The 17880-nt window shown below is 49.1% G+C and overlaps 10 protein-coding genes across 10 annotated transcripts; 7 read left to right on the plus strand and 3 right to left on the minus strand.

The window, feature by feature from the left end:
- Positions 1–438: 438 nt before the first annotated feature.
- N7506_007902 (putative MFS transporter Seo1) lies at positions 439–2112 on the plus strand (the record flags this gene model as incomplete). The annotated part of the gene is made up of 5 exons (XM_056957195.1): positions 439–598; positions 647–897; positions 950–983; positions 1035–1944; positions 1998–2112. 5 exons carry the CDS (start codon positions 439–441, stop codon positions 2110–2112), a joined length of 1470 nt encoding a protein of 489 aa, XP_056811529.1.
- Positions 2113–2629: 517 nt separating this feature from the next.
- On the plus strand, positions 2630–4275 carry N7506_007903 (xenobiotic compound monooxygenase, DszA family; the record flags this gene model as incomplete). Its single annotated transcript, XM_056957196.1, has 4 exons — positions 2630–2749; positions 2804–2992; positions 3045–3292; positions 3360–4275. 4 exons carry the CDS (start codon positions 2630–2632, stop codon positions 4273–4275), a joined length of 1473 nt encoding a protein of 490 aa, XP_056811530.1.
- Positions 4276–4551: 276 nt separating this feature from the next.
- On the plus strand, positions 4552–5617 carry N7506_007904 (Yip1 domain protein; the record flags this gene model as incomplete). Its single annotated transcript, XM_056957197.1, has 4 exons — positions 4552–4636; positions 4701–5109; positions 5160–5309; positions 5368–5617. The coding sequence occupies 4 exons, from the start codon at positions 4552–4554 to the stop codon at positions 5615–5617; spliced, it is 894 nt and encodes a 297-aa protein (XP_056811531.1).
- Positions 5618–6118: 501 nt separating this feature from the next.
- N7506_007905 (uncharacterized protein) lies at positions 6119–8250 on the plus strand (the record flags this gene model as incomplete). Its single annotated transcript, XM_056957198.1, has 5 exons — positions 6119–6155; positions 6208–6240; positions 6339–7225; positions 7278–8111; positions 8167–8250. 5 exons carry the CDS (start codon positions 6119–6121, stop codon positions 8248–8250), a joined length of 1875 nt encoding a protein of 624 aa, XP_056811532.1.
- Positions 8251–8408: 158 nt separating this feature from the next.
- N7506_007906 (uncharacterized protein) lies at positions 8409–8877 on the minus strand (the record flags this gene model as incomplete). Its single annotated transcript, XM_056957199.1, has 3 exons — positions 8409–8557; positions 8604–8700; positions 8752–8877. 3 exons carry the CDS (start codon positions 8875–8877, stop codon positions 8409–8411), a joined length of 372 nt encoding a protein of 123 aa, XP_056811533.1.
- A 10-nt stretch (positions 8878–8887) lies between these two features.
- N7506_007907 (uncharacterized protein) lies at positions 8888–9685 on the minus strand (the record flags this gene model as incomplete). The annotated part of the gene is made up of 3 exons (XM_056957200.1): positions 8888–9283; positions 9326–9354; positions 9388–9685. 3 exons carry the CDS (start codon positions 9683–9685, stop codon positions 8888–8890), a joined length of 723 nt encoding a protein of 240 aa, XP_056811534.1.
- Positions 9686–10941: 1256 nt separating this feature from the next.
- N7506_007908 (general substrate transporter) lies at positions 10942–12786 on the plus strand (the record flags this gene model as incomplete). The annotated part of the gene is made up of 6 exons (XM_056957201.1): positions 10942–11122; positions 11174–11472; positions 11522–12148; positions 12196–12408; positions 12456–12577; positions 12636–12786. 6 exons carry the CDS (start codon positions 10942–10944, stop codon positions 12784–12786), a joined length of 1593 nt encoding a protein of 530 aa, XP_056811535.1.
- A 174-nt stretch (positions 12787–12960) lies between these two features.
- Positions 12961–14568, minus strand: N7506_007909 (uncharacterized protein; the record flags this gene model as incomplete). The annotated part of the gene is made up of 1 exon (XM_056957202.1): positions 12961–14568. The coding sequence occupies one exon, from the start codon at positions 14566–14568 to the stop codon at positions 12961–12963; it is 1608 nt and encodes a 535-aa protein (XP_056811536.1).
- A 927-nt stretch (positions 14569–15495) lies between these two features.
- Positions 15496–16087, plus strand: N7506_007910 (Zn(II)2Cys6 transcription factor domain-containing protein; the record flags this gene model as incomplete). Its single annotated transcript, XM_056957203.1, has 2 exons — positions 15496–15826; positions 15852–16087. 2 exons carry the CDS (start codon positions 15496–15498, stop codon positions 16085–16087), a joined length of 567 nt encoding a protein of 188 aa, XP_056811537.1.
- A 251-nt stretch (positions 16088–16338) lies between these two features.
- On the plus strand, positions 16339–17583 carry N7506_007911 (uncharacterized protein; the record flags this gene model as incomplete). The annotated part of the gene is made up of 1 exon (XM_056957204.1): positions 16339–17583. One exon carries the CDS (start codon positions 16339–16341, stop codon positions 17581–17583), a length of 1245 nt encoding a protein of 414 aa, XP_056811538.1.
- Positions 17584–17880: the final 297 nt, after the last annotated feature.

Below are 17880 nucleotides of genomic sequence, written 5' to 3' on the forward strand. Positions count from 1 at the left end.
TATAACCCTTGTATACCACATATTTTGGGATTTTAGACGGCGTTATCATTGCATATAGCATCATGTACATAATAATACCACTGGTACATTCTCAACTTTATATAAGAAAATATTTCGAATTTGCATTTACGGTAGAGTGCCCAGGCGAAAGTCTGAAACACGTTATTAACTGTGCTTGAGCTTAAATAGCTCAGTTCACACAAGTATCGGGCGGCTCATATCACCGACGATCGGGGTTCTCTCATCCTCTCCTCATTTGTCGCAATAGCTGCGAAAGCTATCCCATAGCACGCAATTGCCGTCTCTAGTGGCATCTTGCATCTTGGCTTAACACCTTCAGAGAAATTTCTCGGCGACTGCCCGAGACTATCAACCGACCTAGTATTTCCTATATAATGATCCACAAGTCCTAAAATCCAATGGCGAGTTTGAGTAAAGATGACTGTCCCTCAAGAACGGCGAAAATGGTGGAAAGTGCAATGGTTTGCAGACCAAGACACCAAGGAGGAAAGACGGCTCATTACCAAGCTCGACTTGCTGATTGTTCCTTATGCATTCCTCGCATACTGGACCAAATACATCGACCAGGCGAATATCAGTGAGAGCTCCCTCCAAAAATTTCAAGTCAATTTCTAACAGCTACCAGACAATGCATACGTCTCGGGTCTGAAAGATGATTTGGGTCTTCACGGAAACGAGCTTGTTCAGCTGCAGACAATGTATACTGTGGGTGCGGTGGTTGGACAGCTTCCTTTCATATTCTTGTTCACCAAGCTTCCAATGTCTTGGATGATTCCTTTCATGGATATCATGTGGGGAATCTTCACATTGGTGCAATATCGGGCAAACTCTTATGCAGAGCTAGCTGCCTATCGTTTCTTCGTGGGCTGGTTTGAGGTGAGTACAAATTTGGGTCTTATGCCGAATTTCAAGCACTGACATCAGCTAGGCGGGCTTCTTTCCAGGAATGCACTATATTTTCGGTGGGTGCCTCGTGTTCCTGTGCCAAATTGGCCAAAGCTGACCCATTCTAGGCTCATGGTATCGCGGTGATGAAATCGCCCGTCGCGGAGGGTTTTTCTACGTCGGCCTGACCTTCGGTACATTGACAGCTAGTTTGATCCAAGCGGGTGCCTCGAGTCGACTTGATGGTGTCAATGGTCTCGCAGGGTGGCGATGGATGTACATCATCTGCGCGATCATCACTATTCCGGTTGCTATACTCGGATACTTCATTCTCCCTGGCTCGCCTGATAGGCCGAATAAGTTCGTATTGAACGCCAAGGACGTGGAACTTGCCAAAGCCAGATTGGCTCGAGTTTCACACGAGACGAAAGAGAGCAGCCTCTCTTGGCGCACAGTCCTGGGAGTCACCAGAAATTGGAAGTTCTGGGCACTACTGGCCCTTGATATCTTGTTCTGGAATGCTTGCCTGAACACCAGCGCTGGAGGCTACCAACTATGGCTCAAGAGTTTGGACAAATATTCCACTAGCCGCTTGAATGAGCTGGCTGCTATCTCCCCTGCTCTCGGGATCTTTTACACCCTTTTCATCTGTTTCTCTTCCGACTTGTTCTTCGGGCCTGCATGGGCCATCACGATTGCTCACATATGGAACATTATTGGGCTGGTCATTCTAATTGTTTGGAATGTTTCTGAATCAGCGCTCTGGTTTGCGTTCCTAACCACCTACTCTTCGGTCGCTATGTCAAGTGTGCTCTATGGCTGGATTAATAGCCAGCTACGTGCTTCACCCGTCGAACGTGCCCTAACCTTGATCATTGTCAATACAATTGCCCAGTCAACCACAGCGTGGACACCTCTTTTGGTGCTCAAGACAGTTGAGGCCCCGCGTTTCACGAAAGGATATTCCTTCATTCTCGGGAATGCCATTTGCTTGATCCTACTCGCACATGTGATCCAATATTTCATTTCGAGAGAAGAGTAAGTGAACTTGTTGGCCACAGTGTGAGATTTTACTGACATGTCTGGTCCAGAAAATTCAAATCAAGCCGGGGGAGCATATCTGACTCTGAAAGTGCAGGTATCTCCAGTAATGTCGAAGTGAACGCCCAAGGCGAGAGCGTGCAAGGGAAAGTCGATACGCGGTAGGAAACATAACCTAGTACTTGTCGCCATTCATGATATGTGCTTTATCTAGCTTAGTATGAGCTACGTGTATTTCAAATTACCTCTATAGACTGACTATCCAAATTTGGAAAAATTATAGATCTCGAGAAATAACATAGTGATTATTTACTGTCGAATAAGACGTCTCAGTAACCACTCTGTACACCCGTGGACCCGTGGACGCATGCTAGTTCCAACCCCGATATCGATGGCATCGTGGTACAAGTGAGTTTAACGTTCCGACAAGTACCTGAAACGTGTCACGCAATTTGGCAGCTGATGATGAAACGTAAATGACATCGGAGCATTAATTCACACGATACTAGCTCATGTACTCCTATCGATGGCGTCAGATACACATGCGATGTGCGAATACGTGGGGAGATAGCTTAAAACCTTCCGAGGGGCATATTGAAACTATGCCTGTAGGTGTAATCCCTTCTACTTTTATATTCAAGCCTATTCATCGGCGAGTGCAAGAGCCAATTATCGTTAAAAAATGGCCGAACCCAATCCAGTTGGCCAGAATGGCTCTACGAACAGCAATGACAAGAAGCAGATCTTGCTCAATGCATTTGACATGTCGACTGTGGGGCACCTGTCCCCCGGACAATGGAAGGTGAGTTGAGCACTGGAGTTATGTTAGCGGCGAGATACTGAGAATTCAAATCAGAACCCCAAGGACAAGTCTGCGACTAAACGAACGCTAGGATATTGGATAGACCTAGCAAAGCTGTTGGAGCGTGGAGGAATCAATGCACTCTTCCTAGCAGATACAACCGGAGGATATGATACCTATGAAGGGAAACTGGATGAGTGTATTCGTCGCGCCGCCCAGTGGCCAGTGACGGATCCAACGATTGTGAGTATTGATTGTCACACAGAAAGTAGGAGCTCCTTCTAACATCCTTTAGCCCATCTCTGCAATGGCTGCCGTGACCAAGAATCTAGCGTTTGGAATCACAGCGTCGACTTCTTTCGAACAGCCATTTCTGTTGGCGAAGCGCTTTTCCACTTTAGACCACTTGACCAATGGTCGGCTGGGGTGGAACATCGTGACCTCGTACAAGAAGGCAGCTTTCAAAGCCATTGGAGTGGATAGCCCCATTGAGCACGACGAACGATATCGCCAGGCAGACGAGTACCTGAGGGTCCTGTATAAGTAAGTGACACGGAAGCTATCCCACATACAAGTATTCGCAAATTGACCATTCGGTTGCTGGTAACAGACTTTGGGAGGGTTCCTGGGCCCCCGATGCGTTGTCACCCAACCCCGACGCCGACACATACGTGGACCCAGAGAAAGTCCGCCAGATCAACCACAAGGGAAAGTACTTTTCATTGAACACACGTCATATTGTCGACCCATCTCCGCAGCGAACACCGTTCCTATTCCAAGCCGGGACATCGCCAGCAGGATCCGAATTTGCCTCGACTCACGCAGAGGCCATTTTCGTGTCTTCCCACTCGCCTGAGGTGTTGCGGCCGAAGATTGCAAACATCCGCAAGCTCGCCGCAGAGAAAGGTCGTGATCCCCAGTCCATCAAGTTCTTTGGCACATTCACACCCATTGTGGGCGAAACCGACGAAGAGGCGTGGGCTAAGTATGAGGAGCTGAAGAAATATGCCTCTGTCGTTGGAGGTCTGGTTCTTTTCAGCGGATGGACGGGCATCGACATTTCCAAGATTCCCTTGGATCAGGATCTCACGGCCGCGGACTCATTGGAGGCAAATAAAGTGACCAGTTTGCTGGACTCATTGTTGCAGACCAGCAAGGATATCCCGCGTTGGACACCTCGCGTCGTGGCTGAAAAGGCCGCGATCGGAGGCCTTGGTCCTGTGGGGATTGGAAGCCCTGCTACGGTCGCTGATGAGATGGAGCGTTGGATTCGAGAGGCAGACCTTGATGGCTTCAATCTCGGCTATGTCACCACTCCCGGTACTTTTGAAGAGGTCGTAGACTTGCTGATTCCCGAGCTGAGACGGCGTGGCCTGTACCCAGAGCTTCCTGATCCATCAGAGCCAGCTCTTACCGCGCGTGAGAAGGTGTTTGGCGAGGGCCAGAAGGAGCTCCGAGCTGACCATGTTGGTTCTCAATATAAATATGATGTGTACCAGGAGGAGGAGCCATACAATGGCAGTTGATTTTAGCAGAATTGAACATATTCATAAGATTAATTATCTGCAGTACAGAGATGAGAGTGGTAACTCATGTGGATCTCATGCACGTCTACGTAGACATTTGGAACGTGCCTGAGATTACGCGGGCGGTGACCCCAGTCGGGGATGGCCGATAATGCCACTCTAGCCTTCAGGTCAACATAGCATTGTACACATACGTTCACGTTGCCCACGTTGCCTGTTTGAGCAAGGACGCGATAAATTTGACGTTCGATCTCATACAACTTTCATACTACAATCATGGCGACTGTACACAGCCATCCTCATGAGGACCCCCATGACGACGACTCCCTCCTCGGCGATGATCTGATAGAAGCCGATGATGGTGAGCTTTTGACCTACCACTATGCTGTGGATATCCAGATTTTCTAACCCATAATCAACCATAGCTATCGATGCCGATGACCCCCTGCGCGATACATCCGACACCGCGCCTCTACGAGGCAACATCCAATCCGACTCGGGCAACCGGGGTAATGCTTCGGGCTACAGCAATTACTTAACATCCTCTATTGGCGGCGAAGATCGTCGCGCGACCCAAAATACCATTGATGAGAGTGTTGGAGAAACATTGTCACGCGACTTGATAGCTATTTGGGAGAAGATGCGCCAGGTGCTGTGGCCCAAGTACCTACTTGGAGGAATGATGCAGCGTGGAGGCAGCGGTACAGCTGACCCTGAGCAAGGAGGCGCTGCTGGATTTGGACGCAACCTCCGCGGCCTCGTCGGACGCTGGCCGGATGCCGACGTGGTCTTGCAAGGTGGAATGAGCGATGGACTGCGCGACTGGGATCTCTGGTATGTATACAAAGGTGTACTTGCTGGAATGGTTAAGCTAATTTGTCTAGGGGCCCGCTTGTCTTCTGCCTCGTATTGAGTTTGTTCCTCTCCGTCGCAAAGGGTGATCAATCCTCCGCAGTGTTCTCAGGTGTCTTCTGTATTGTCTGGATCGGAGAAGCGGCTGTGACGCTTCAGATCAAGCTTCTTGGTGGAAAAATGTAAGGACTCCAGGCTGTTGGTGAAACATGTTGTCCCAGTATACTGACTATGCCATAGCTCGTTCTTCCAGTCGATTTGCATCATCGGTTATACTCTGTTCCCTCTGGTCATCGCCGCAATGTTGAGCGCGCTGGGACTTCCAACGATTGCACGGATACCGGTTTATCTTGTGTTAGTGGCATGGTCCCTAGCGGCAGGCGTAAGTATCCTGGGAGGCTCAGGAGTCGTGCGCAACCGAGTCGGTATCGCAGTGTACCCATTGTTCGTGTTCTACATTGCGATTGGGTGCCTCTGTTTCATCAGTTGAGCCGTGTTATTGAATATTGTCCTGTTGTACTATTGGGCTATTAAGCTATTGTGTTATTGGGTGATTGATATCAAGGTATTGTGGTATTGTGTTGTGTTCTGCGCTCTGGTGCAAAGCCAATATTGTCACCAGACATCTCAATGAGAACAATTAGAATCCAGTGAATGCCGGTCTATTCGCTAAGGAAATGAATGCTCATATGAACCTTATTGTACACATTGTCATGACAACCTTGGAATAGCAGCCTCTCTCCTCCATAGAATGTCTATTATAGAGAGGCTTTGTATATTGCGGCCCCGCACCCGGCGGTCAAGGTATAAGAGCTTTCTTCCCAACTCTCCCAATCTTCACCTCTTCGTTCTTCTGATTTTCTCATATTTCACTTTGATCTTTGGATTCGGCTGGCCCAAATCAACTTTGCTGTGTCACAGCTTTCACCTGGTATCTGGCATACCCATTTTCGACATTTCAGTACATTTCGACGAATTCGGCAACTCAGCCATGAGCTTCTTTGCACGTGAGCAGAGCCCCTCGGCCGGTATGTCATTGTTTGGGCGCCTCATTTCCCCAATTTCACTAACAGTCGCAAGCCCCAGCAACCGAGGTAAAGATGGAGTCTGGAGGTGAGTGACAATTCTTTGTCAAGTCCTTGTTTCCTTCATTGCCCTCGTTATCTGCATCCTTTCTGTGTCGAAGATTTGTGGTCTGACCTCTCCAACAGTGGCCGCGCAGTCGCCTCCCTCCGACAACGACGGCGGCGAGCGCCCAGTCCGTCAGCAGCTCCAGAATACCAACATCGACTCGGTCAACGGTCCCTCTCAGATCAACCGAAAGCGCTCCCTGGAAGACGCTGATGCGGCTACCGACGAGCACCCCACAAAGCGATCGCGCGAAGGAACCCCGGAATCCTCTTCTCAGCCTGCTCCCGCAGGTGAGAACTCTGCCGCACCCAAGGAACAAGGCGCTAATGTGAGTGATGACGAGTTTGATGATTATTCCGATTTTTGTTCCGAGGCAGGCTTCGAGCCATCCAAAGCCCCCATGGAGTCCGGTGCCCAATCCCCTACCTTGCCAACTTCTTCCGGATCAGAGAGCTGGAACACCGATGGAGACACGATTTGTGAGCCGGCCCCGTTGAAGTTCTCTATTCCCTTGGAAATTGACATCGCCGTCACCATTGGCGGAGCGCGGGAAATCCGACACTTCGCACTCCCCCTCGAAATCAGCATCCCTGCCGGGGCTAAGGTTGAGTCCGCTGTCGCTGTGCCTGGAAAACCGAAGAGCCACATTTCGATTTCCTCGGATGGATCCGTTGCTTCCCCTCCGGTTGCCAGAAAATGGGCCGAGCGTGCTCCTGATACCCCTGGTCCTATCCTTCATGATCCCCTCTATTCGCGTCGTGTTTTACCCCGTGCTTCTGACTTTTTCGGAGATCCCGTCCAGCCCAGCGTCCAGAGTGATACCCATGCTCCTGGTGTCGCAGATTACATTTCCGATTCTGACCAAGTGACCCAACAGAAGCCCAACGATTCGGACGTCAAGGAACAAGACAAGATCTCGGAACCCGCCAAGGATGAAAGCGCCAAGGAACAAGAGAGCAATAACTCGGTAAGTCTGATATTTCCTGTTCGATTTTTCCAATCTCTAACAGATTCATTAGGCTTTCAGCGCGAGTGCCTTTGGAAAGGCCTCCGCCGGTTCACCATTTGGCTTGACCAACGCTAACGCATCTGCCTCACCCTTCGCCGTGAACAACTCAAGCTCAACTGCTTCACCTTTCGGATCTTCAAAGCCAGCATCCACCCCCTCGTCTTTCGAAAACTCTGCATTCAACTCGACTTCTGCCGCCTCGCCTTTCGCCACTGGTGGCACCTCGAGCTTTGGCGGCTTTGGAGGTCTCAAGTCCGGATCCTCCTTCGCTGCGTCTCCATTTGCCAACCCGCTTGGCGGCAAGACTGGAAAGGTTACCAGTTTTGCATCCCCTGATGTCCCTACCCCCCTCGGTGATTCCAAGAGCAAGCAGCTCGGTGCCACCACGGCTGAGAACGAGGACAGCGAAAACGAATCTGAGGCTGAACCCAACGACACCTTTGTGGCCGAAAAGACCGACGAGCGTTTCCACGCAAAGACTGGTATGACCCCCTGGATCCCTCCCTTTGGCCCGGCCGCCTTGAACAATCGCTCACTGGACCAAGTTGAAACCGGAGAGGAGAACGAGACCACCAAGTTCGCCGCTAAGGGCAAACTCTACTACTTCGACGAACAGTGGAAGGAGCGTGGTGCTGGCACCTTCAAGGTCAACACCAAGACCGATGCCGATGGAAACATCTCCGGTCGAATGATCATGCGCGCTGATGGTGCCCTCCGTGTCACATTGAACAGCGCCATCTTCCATGACATGAACCACGGTGACACTTCGGGAAAACGGCCCACCAGCAAGGACATATTCTTGGCCACCAAGGAAGATGGCAAGGTTGGCTTGTTGCTACTCCGAGTAAGTCTACTCATTCTCTCTCACATTCTCAGATGGATACTAATGATTCAAATAGCTCGGTAACGTGGATCAGTCCACCGAACTCTATGATGTCCTTGAAGACATTCTGAAGGATTTCCCTCAGACCGCGAAGAAGTGAATGAATAGGAACGTCAGATAATATGTGAAAACAGAAAATGTGGCAAAAAAAAAAAAAAAACATAACTGCTAATTAGCGAGTTCGAATACAAATCTCTCAATATTGTACCATCTTCCCACCGTAGACTGGCCTTCTAATCTATCGACTTGATCTGGGAACTATTTCGTCCTCTCGAGCTCCTCCAAAACCCAAGCTTCCTTGAGCTGAAGTTTAATCTTTTCAGTTGACAAAGAATGCCTCTTTTCTGTCTTTTCCAAAAGTCGCAATAGTGCTGATTGCTCCGCAACATCCGTGATACGATCTCCACCTGTAGCCATTAGCTCACTCTGGGTGGATCGTGGTGGAGAACTCACACATCGACACGCCCATACAGGATGTTATCAACGCTGGGGCCGTTTTGTTAGATAGGCCTATCCCACAAAGCTCGAACACATTGCTCTTGATTTCGGCCTATTAGGCTTTAGCCAGGACGTTCAAGAAGTGATGTCTCTCAAAGTGTACCTCACGAATTGTACTGGCTGCTCGTTGACGTGGACCCAAGCGAGGAATCCTTGGGTCAAATACTTCAAGCAAAATTCTCGCCAGAAGCCAGTGCTGGATCGCGGTTACTGCTTGTGTTATTCCCATGCAGTCATGTTCAAGAAAAGGTCAAATCACCTTTACGGTCATCCAAATACCAAATCTCTGGAAATATGGCTCCACTGCGTCGATCAGAAGGCTGGTAGTACATGGGGCTGAACGAGGAAGGCTTGCGTGCATGCCATTCCTCATTGTACTCCCACAACTCTTCAAACCTCTTCTGACTCTGCGTCTCTTCGCCATAGCAATACATCAATGCGTCAGCACAGCGCAATATGACTCTATTGGCCCATGTATCATCATTTGCAGGATCCAGCGTTCTGTATATGGAGTCTTCGCAGCAGCGAAGGTCAAATCGGAAGCTCCTTTGATTGCTGAACGCGGTATGAAACTCCTGGCGACACCCGATCCAGAAGGCATCCGCTATCGTATACTGCCGTTGCAGCTTGAGCTTCTAGGAAGACTTGGATTCCTCGTAGGTAGGTCCCTCATCGACGCTGGCTAATGGAGCTGGCAACGTGAGCACTTAAACAGGGTGAATAGGAACCATTCACTCACTGTCAATCTCTTCATAGAAACGAAGTATCACGGTTGCAGCCAATAGGTTTTCATCCTGCACTTCGGTGGAATCTCCAGAGAGGGAGATCAGATATGAGATACAAAGGTTTTGATATTCCAATGCGGCGTCAACCAGTTCAAAAGAGGATGCGTATGACTGGGCATGGTCGGGTTGATGTCGACTTAGATGCCTTGCAGATGTGGAAAAGATGGCGTATAGAAGAGCTGGACAGTCTGCTGCTCGCTGGGGAACTATCAATTCGAAGTGTCTAGCTGCATCGCAAGAGTCAAACTGCATGGGACCTCAGCTTCACTTTCATACATAGCCTTCGGCATAGCTTACCCATTGTGCAAGCTCTTCGATAAAGTATCGCATAAGAAAAGCCTCCCGGAAATCTTGATGGGGGAGGTGTTGGAGAAAGGGGATGATGTATCGAGATGATGGTGAGAAATATGGGCATGATCCGATGAGCTGGGGCGTCTCGGTCCTTTGTCATAGGAGGTGGCATCTGGGGGAGAGGGGCTGTAGATATCACTTAGGTCATTTCCAGAGAGGATGTCTTTGTCAAGTGTATCTAGAGCAGAACTTTAGTAAACCCGAGACATTACTCGTAAGTTTGGGGAAGGATACCACTTTCTCGGATCAATGGTCTAGAGAATTTTGACTGCAAACGATGTCCGTAGTGGTTCGCCAGATCCGGAGACTCGTCAACGAATTGTATTGCTGAAAGTAGTTAGAAACGCGAAAGGGATGTTGGGGACTTGGGCATTCCACTCACATGGTTTTGATATTGTGAGCCATTGCTGGCCACGAGGGAACTTCAAACCTCGGGCCGCGCGTAGTATGAGACCAGTCGAGACACATTTCTTGTTTAACCGCTTACATCTAGAGCAAGCCGGCTTTTTACCATCACCTAATTATATGAGTAATTTGATTCTGTGTAGAACCTGACCCCCGTAATATATCACTCACATTTTACGTGACGCTCTACGAAGAAAATATTAGAGAACGGACGTTTTGACTCTCACAAATGACGTACTTTGACATGGTTTACTGTCAGATCCCGAGTTCATCAGTGCATATCTCAACAAATAGCCGTAGAGGGCCTCACCAGGGCGTTATCATCAGTCTGGGCATGATGTCTGTCGTAGAGTGGTGTCGGAACGGGGATTTTGACTCAAATTACCATTGCATTCAGAAGCACAAGAATAGGCGAAAATGAAAGAAAGAGACTATCTAAGGCTATGAGAGATATAAACAATTTCCAAGGTTGTCCAAGAGTGCCTCTGGAGTTTAACCCCGCACCGGGGAAATTTGCCCCAAGTCGCGACTTCAGGCAAAGAAACCCTCCCTTCCCCGGATTTTCCCCACAATTCACGTCGCACAGTGGCTTTCTCCACGTTTTGACTGGCTGAGCTAAATGTCAACTCTCATTGGTGTTGGAACTTTGTATATGATTCCAAAATGTACCAGTCCTCCCAGTGCCGGCTTAAAGCCAGCTCCATTCCCTGATTCAAGATTAACTGAAGTTGGATCTCGACTGAATATCACCAATGGAGTCAAACAAACTGGACTTGCCTGACAAGCAATTGGATGAAGACACTCAGCACGTTGAGGATGCCACCCACAAAGATGTCACCTTCGTTTCCACGCTGGATTCTATTGAATCGACAAAAACTGACTACTACATCTGGTTGGTCGCAATCACTGTTGGAGTGGGTGGCTTCTTGTTCGGTATGTGTATGCTCTCTTCTACCCTGTCACCCGAGCTGAGACATCAAACAGGTTATGACACGGGTATCATATCCGCAGTCCTGGTGGTACTAGACAATGATCTAGGGCACGTTCTCGTCTCAAGTGAGAAGGAATTGATCACTTCCATCACCTCTGGTGGAGCTTTCCTGGGAGCACTGGCGGCAGGCTTTTCTGCTGATAAATTTGGGAGAAAGCTTGCAATAGACATGGGATGTGTTGTATTTGTTATTGGAGCTGTCATCCAAGCCTGTTCCTACAGCATAGCTCAGATGACCGTTGGACGCTTTGTCATTGGAGTTGGAGTTGGATCTGCTGCAATGATTATACCGGTATGTATTGACAATAATTTGAGTGATATTAAGCTAACCCTTTGGATAGCTATACATCGCGGAAGTCTCACCGGCCAAGTATCGAGGCCGTATGATCGGCCTTGACAACATGTCCATCACAGGCGGGCAATTGGTGGCATATGGGCTGGGAGCAGGGCTCGCTGATGTCTCCCATGGCTGGCGATACATGGTTGGACTGGGAGCCGTTCCTGCCATCATTCTGGCCATTTGTCTTCGCTTTTGCCCTGAGTCGCCACGGCAGCTGATATATCATGGAAAATCAGAAGAAGCAGCCCGAGTACTGGCGAAGATTTTTCCAAATGCGACCGAAAACCAAGTCCAAGAAAAAGTTCAGCACCTGACTATTCATATTGAAGAGGCTCTGGCCATGACTGACCGAGGTGGTATCTGGCGTCAATTGAAAACGTTGTATACCGTCTCCAGCAACTTTAGAGCGCTAATTGTAGCCTGTGGATTGATGGGGATGCAGCAGTTCACCGGTTATAACACTTTGATGTACTATTCTAGTACCCTCTTCGGACTTGTCGGATTCTCAAATCCGATTGCCGTGGGAACAATTATCGCTGGGACTGGCTTTGGTTGTACATTGGTATATTTCCTGATCATAGATCGATTTGGGAGACGGTTTATCCTTCTGGCCACCATGTGGGGCATGGTACGTTCCCTGTTTAGTACTGTGAGCCGGCTTCTAACGTTATCTAGTCATTGTTCCTCGCGCTTGCTGCGGTTGGTTTCCACTGGATCCCGGTCAAGGATGATCTTACCCTTGAAAAGAACGTCGTGGGATGGCCCGGATATTTGGTTTTGGCTGCCATGATTATATTTGTGGTATTTTATTCCTTGGGAATCGGCAATTTGGCCTGGTTTTCAAGCGAAATTTTCCCAATTGAAATACGTGCGCTGGGAACGATGATGGTAGGAGTTCGCTGTCAGTTTTTATCTTTGATCTAACGGATAACCAGATGACATGCACTTGTTGGGGCGGCAATATCGTGGTAGCTTCCACATTTCTGACTCAGATGGAGAACACCACACCGTCTGGAGCTTTTGGGTTTTATGCTGCTCTATGTTTCGTTGGCTGGGTGTAAGATCCAAGAGTCGCATTCCAATTTGAAAGATATGAGCTGATTTGATTTCTGCAGTGGAGTCTATTTCTGCTATCCAGAGGTCAAGGGAATGACCCTGGAAGATATTCGAGAGATCTTCAACCATGGGTTTGGCGTTGAATATGCCCGCAACGTACAGAAGGAGATGAGACAACGGCAAGCAGAGGCAAATAGGATTGGAGTCTAGGAAAATTGATATTCATTCTATTTACATATTCCAAAGCTGATGAGCATCGGGAACCTTGGTCTCCTAACAGCCTGAGGGCACCACATGTGGGTTTGTCTATTTACAGGAACAAATCAATGTCCACATCTTCTTCCATTCTTTCGAAGTTTAGAGCCAGGCAACAAGGAGCCTCCTTTATTGGTCTTCTTTCTTCGGTTCAGGTGGAGCCAGCTCACGCTCGATTGCATGAGCCTGGATCACATGCGGCATGGACTCCTCTGTGTTCAGATAGGTTCGACTCCCTTGAACAAACCAAAAAGAGACAGCGATCACAAGCATCACCCCGAAGACACCAATGGCATAGTTCATGTCCCCACCGGAAGGATTGGGTGCGCTGGGGAAAAAGAAGAACACAGTCGTCACACAACAGTAGACCAGGGACACCCAGTTTGCGGCAGGTCCGAACTTTCCAAGATGGAACTGACCACCGTGTGGAAGTTTGTCTCGACCCATCAATAGGACAGTCATAATCGGCAAGCCATATGAAATGGTCAAAGCAATGGTGCTGACGCTGAGGATGGCGTTTAACACAGTTTCTGCAAATAAGAACAGAACCCCGACCAATGCGATGATTGCACCCTGGAACCACAGTGCTCGAACAGGAGCTTTCCAGTAAGGGCTGACTTCAGAAAGGTATGTGCTGAACGGCAGTCCACCATCACGTGCAAATCCCCAGGTAAGCCGAGATGCTGTGGTGACAATACTGATTCCTTGTCCGAGACCGTTGGTGACAAACAGAGCCATCAGTACTGCGCCGCCGGTTTGGCCGACTGTTTGTTGCACAAGTTCCATGAAGGGAAGTCCGCTAGCAGAATTGACAACGGAGTTGATATCCTGGATGCAGAAAAGGCATACCATCATCAGGATAAACCCACTGATAGCTCCAGATATCACGGCGAGGTAAATAACCTTCGGAGCATTTTGGCGAGGGGCTGGTATTTCTTCTACCAAATGGATGACAGCATCAAACGCAGTCAGTCCATAAGCCGCCTGAACAAGACCAATGAACCAGACAACACCATCAGGCCATCCAGTTTGATTGATCCATTTCCCAAAGGTGAAAGTGGCGGGCTGGAAAGCGAGACCGTCTCTTGTACCCACAGAGATGAGCAGAGCAAAGCAAAAGACGAAGAAAAGCCCAAAGAACCAGATTCCAACAAAATTATTCATCCATGGCAGGAACTTCTCCCTTCGACATCCCACCACGTTGATCAGTGTGAGAACAAAGACACATCCGATGTACACCACAAACTCCAGCCACCCCTTTGACGCACCAGTCCAATCGGGATAGAACATAACTTTCATGCCCAAGAGGAAATTGGTCATGAATGCCACCTGAGATGCAGCCAAAGTCCACCATCCAAAGACATTGATCCAAGCACACATGTATGACAAAAATCTCCCAAACCGAGAGTCCCATAGGCGATACACCCAGTATGCCTGGCCCAAAGCCGTAGGCATACTGCTGCAGATTTCACCCAGTGAGACTGCCACACATGTGTTGCAAAACGTCACAAGGCATAAACCCCACAGAATGGAGACCGGACCGCCATTAATCAGACCGTCGGATAGGTCCTGTGCAAAAGTAGACCATGTTCCTAACACACAGAATGCCAAGGCTAGCATGCTCCAGATGTTGAATTTGCGAGCCAGAATCTGCTCATGCCCAAATTCCGCGAGGTCGTCTGCATCTTGGGCGTTTTGATCGGTGGGTTTGAGGGTCGGGTCGGTTTCCACGTCCATAATGGGGACAATTCAAACAATTGAAATGAGGGAGTTGATTTGAGCTCATTCCCGATGAGAAGGAAAAAAATCACGGCTGTACACTTGCTCAAGAGCAAAACGTCGTATGGGGTCAATTCGGCACTCGCTGTAATACGTGGGGTTTTGACATAATTTTCCGGGGAATCAACCCCATGGGCGTCGGCATCTGTGGCCATAGAGAGGGGCACCTGGGGAGAAGAACTCACCGAGAAGGGTCCACAATGTGGAAACCGGGCTCTAGATAGATCGTTAGGCGACGCTGCCAGACGACCAATCCCCACATCTACCTGCGAAGGCTGAAGCTTCCCGCCTTGGAAGGTAGATGCGTGGATTTGCATCGTGATATCAACGGTGCCTGACGATCCAGTTGCCTTTTAAAATTCTCTAACTCTGCTCAATTTTTGTGACACAACATTCGGAACCACGGGTTGGGCTGCGGAATGCAAGTGGCGACTTTTTAGGCAATTCGGGTTGAATCGCGTATCCTCAAGGTCGATCTCTGTACCACGTATGAGTTTTTATCGATCATTGGATTTTCCAAGTGCGACTATAGAACGGTTCTGCCTCCTGCCTTGGTCAATATCAACCTAGAGAAGCCCCAAGCGCATGCTTGTTTCATGGATGTACCTACCCGAAGCGTACAAGCGCGGAATGTCTAGGACTTAAGACCAACGCGCACTGCAACATATCATGAGGTCCTTTTTGGACTTGCCTGAATAGCGAGGGAATTTGCGATATTTGAACGGCACGCACTCCCTATAGGAGAATAGAGCCCCCGTTATGTCGCTCACTGAGATCTTTGTTCGGCCAATCAGAGCTCGGGAATATAGCCCTTGCGCGACCATATATTCTACTTCACAGTCCTGATTTCTGCTTTCTCCAATTTGATTTAGTTTTTCTTCCACTATGAATCAATCTGAGAAACACGATATTACCTCCCGGCATAGATCTTTCAAGGGCTGTTGGACCTGTAAGAAAAAGCGGGTTCAGTGTGATGAAATCCGCCCTGCATGCACAAAATGCACTTCACGGGGATTAGTCTGCGGAGGATACGAGATCCGCCTAAGGTGGGGTGCTGGAATCGCATCGAGAGGGAAGTACTCGGGCGCCGCGAAACCTGTCAAAGAATCGATACCCGCTCAGTCAAGGCGGAGGTGGGATATGCGAGGCAAGGGTGAAAAATCCCCTGGAGGTGATGGCCAAGGTCAACCAACATTGGTCGCTCCACCGTTACAAGGTAAGACTGGTAAGCTCGAGTTCAGATCGACGCTCACAGGAATCGATAGATCAATCTCAATTAGTAGCACAGCGAGCTACGGTCAATATACTCAACACGCCATGGGAGCCAGATGCCGCTGAGAAGATCTCCGCAATCAACAAGCATTTTGAGATACCAGCATCTCTGGCTTCACTACAAGCAACAGCTCACGCGTATCCCGGGGCAGACGCAACGAACCAATATCCTCGCAAATCAGGTGGACGGAGTATTCTGGCATGATTGAAACCATTGTAAACCTTCTTCTATTTTTTCTGGTGTATTTCGAAGCGAGTCTATTTGGAAATGAGAAATTGGGGGAGCTCGTTTGCCCAAAGACCAAGTTCCGCAAAGGTACGTAGAGAACGTAGATCATCGCGACGCGACACGGTATGCATGGCTGACCCGGATAATCTAATTATCCGACGCTATCACCAAATCAATCATCAACATCTTCAGGTCCCAGTTCGTGACCATTTGCTCAGCCAATCAAAATGGTCCACCATGATCCCAAACATGTTGCCAGCATAATGCTATCCTGGCACTCGCTCGATCTCGTCACCTTTACTACCCTCCAAAGCCTGTGGGCAGGGTATGGACAAATATGTGCCATCACCGCGCGGGCGACCACCGATACGGCGGCAGAGCATCTGAGCAAGCTTTGCGGTGTGGAACCAGGAACTGCTGGATCAACCTATAATCTCATTTTGAAACTTATTTCGCCCCCAACAGAAAGCACGAGCGATCTCGACGAGGGTCACTTGCGCAAAATGTTGAGCTATGAGGTAGAGCAGTACTTCTATAGTAACGTCGTCCCGCTCCTAAATGATGATATTGGCATTGCCAAATGCCTCACCGCTACGCAGGGTGCAGATGGCCGAAAAGGTGAAGAGAAGCTAGATGGCTTGATGGCCACTATCATGGTAGACCTGCGTCCAAGGTTCCCAGTTGCTGGTGAGAAGAGAAGCATGCTTGATCATACCCAAGTGCGTGGAGTTTTAGACTGGTTGGCTAGTTTCCACAGCAACTCAAGAAGTCTTCTACCCAAAACCCTGGATAGTTACGTGCTGCCCCCATTGCAAGAATGCACCCGAAGAAACGGAGCAAATCAGAACGGCGGAAATGGGCTGTGGCTCAACGGAGGATACACATATCTTGCAACACGGCGGAAAGAGTATGCCTCTCTAGTTGAAGATGACTCCGAGTGGTCGGAGGCCATGTGCAAAGTCCCGGAGCACACCTCCTTTTCCATTGCCGAGATGGCTGCACTGTTATTGACGCCGCGAGGAAGATCAGTCGAGTCATACATTCATGGCGACGTGAAGTCGGAGAACCTCTTCACAAACAAGGGCGGCGATCAGGTTGCGTTTTTTGACTTCCAGTACGTCGGGCTTGGGTTGGGAGTTTGTGACCTTGCGAAACTATTCACCTGCTCGGTCCCATTGCATCTGTTGCTTGATGGTCAAGGCTTGCCAAACCAATTAAAGATGCGCGAGGGCGAAAGACAACTTCTAGACCGATACAGGAAGAGACTTCTTCAGGACCAAGAGATTGTATATGAATGGGAGACATTCGAACGCCACTGGGAAACAGCTCTTGTTGACTGGTGCAGATTCCAGGCTTCGTGGGGATTCTGGGGCAACACAGCATGGCTAAAAGCTCGCGTGCGTTCAATTCTGGCTGATCAAGCGTGGCAAGAATGGCTGCAGCAGCAACTCGTTCAAAGCCAGCAGCTTTAAAATGGGACATAAGCGATGATAAAGCGAAGGAATTCGAAAGTGGAAGAGGAAGATCGTAAAGATTGAAAGATTGAGGGATGAGAGCCTCGCCGCCTCATCGAGCAGACCTGATATATAAGGCACCACTTCCCCAACATTTTGACGGGAAACCTCCGCGCGACTTCAACTCTTGACTTTGCAGTGAAGATGTATCATTTTTTTATGCTTGGGTCATTTAATCAGTCAGTGATACCTCTCCTGACTTTGGTTGTACCATTTCTCTACAAATCCGAATGCCAAGAAATCAATTTGCCGAAG

Source organism: Penicillium brevicompactum (genome assembly GCF_028827555.1).
Source record: "Penicillium brevicompactum strain IBT 35665 chromosome Unknown utg000005l_segment0_segment0, whole genome shotgun sequence".
Lineage (NCBI taxonomy): Eukaryota > Fungi > Ascomycota > Eurotiomycetes > Eurotiales > Aspergillaceae > Penicillium > Penicillium brevicompactum.